Source organism: Haliotis rubra, unplaced genomic scaffold (genome assembly GCF_003918875.1).
Source record: "Haliotis rubra isolate DU_JTF1 unplaced genomic scaffold, ASM391887v1 Scf37, whole genome shotgun sequence".
Taxonomy (NCBI): domain Eukaryota; kingdom Metazoa; phylum Mollusca; class Gastropoda; order Lepetellida; family Haliotidae; genus Haliotis; species Haliotis rubra.
In genome coordinates, this window is record NW_025767046.1 from 2,638,929 (window position 1) to 2,640,258 (window position 1,330).

Sequence of the window (1,330 nt, forward strand, 5' to 3'; positions counted from 1 at the left end):
GCGTACACATTAGTCGAAAGTGAAGCATGTTAGAAACGTTTCCCACTCTGACATCCCCACAACCGATTATGGTGCTAGCAAACAAGGAAATGATTCACGACTTAATCACTGAATACGATACAGATGCTGATGAATGAACAGAAACAACTTACGCCCCATCCTCCCCAGCTTGGTTGTCTCCTCCTCAGGGTCAAGGATCCTGTGATCCCTGTAGCTGTGAAAGTACAGGTGATGGTTGTGTCTGAAACCAAGACAAATGTCAAATGAAAACAGTGTTATACCATATACTCAAAGTAAAAAAACATCATATTGAAGCTTAGCCCTTGTCTACGTTGTCAGTTCATAATTTGAAACATATGTTTCAAGTTTCATGTTACTTTCAAGTTTGAAAGTGGATATACGTTGTATAAATCATTTAAGATTATCTTACATTAAATATATGACATAAGAAACTTAAATGTTCTCACTCAAGATAGGATTGATGATGTTCTGTCCAAGTCCTCCTATTTGTCCCCATCCTGCTCCAAGTCGACCAAAGCCAAGTCTGGGTAGACCAAGCCCGAATCCTGCCTGACCTAAACCTGCTCCGGCTCCAGCTTGACCAAATCCTGCTCCAGCTTGACCAAATCCTGCACCAGCTTGACCAAATCCTGCTCCAGCAGCTTGACCTAAACCTGCTCCTGCACCAGCTTGACCAAATCCTGCCCCAGCTTGACCCACACCTGCTCCTGCTTGACCAAATCCGGCTCCTGCTTGACCAAAGGCTCCACCTGCTTGACCAAAACCTCCCCCTGCTTGACCAAAGGCGGCTCCAGCTTGACCCCAAGATGATCCAGTATTACCAAAGCCCATTTGACCCATACCTTGACCAAAGGCCAGGTGAGCAATGACAGATAGAAGAGCTACAGTGAGGAAAGCCATGGTGTACGTGTGCTCGTGAAGGACTGAAGATGTCGATATTGCTGACTTGACCTGACGGGGTCTATATACACCAGGGGAATAATTAGCCAGACTATTTGTTATGTCACTGAAATAAAGAGAAGCGCCTCTGGTCACAACACTGTTCCCACCTTCTTATATAATTAAGGGGTGGTAGATTAGTTACTTATTACATCGGAACGATCCCAGTGTGCAATAAAGTAATTACCAATCCCATAAGTAATTGATCCACGTGCTCTAATTTGATGAAAATATGCATACACAGTTACAGTTAGTAGTACTAACGAAATAGCTTACAGAGCAGTTCTAAGTTACTGCAATTAAACGTTATTGCAATAATGTCGACAAACTAGGTGGCGTTATTGTGTCGTAAGTGATAACCATTTCTTTT

The 1,330-nt window shown here is 43.2% G+C and overlaps 1 protein-coding gene across 1 annotated transcript; it reads right to left on the minus strand.

The window, feature by feature from the left end:
* Positions 1-453: 453 nt before the first annotated feature.
* LOC124285815 (glycine-rich cell wall structural protein-like) lies at positions 454-921 on the minus strand. Its single transcript, XM_046722082.1, has one exon. It carries the CDS (start codon positions 919-921, stop codon positions 454-456), a length of 468 nt encoding a protein of 155 aa, XP_046578038.1.
* Between the last annotated feature and the right edge of the window lie 409 nt (positions 922-1,330).

Bases quoted from the DNA above. Each gene is read 5' to 3' on its own strand.
- LOC124285815 (XM_046722082.1), bottom strand. From the start codon at position 921: ATGGCTTTCCTCACTGTAGCTCTTCTATCTGTCATTGCTCACCTGGCC.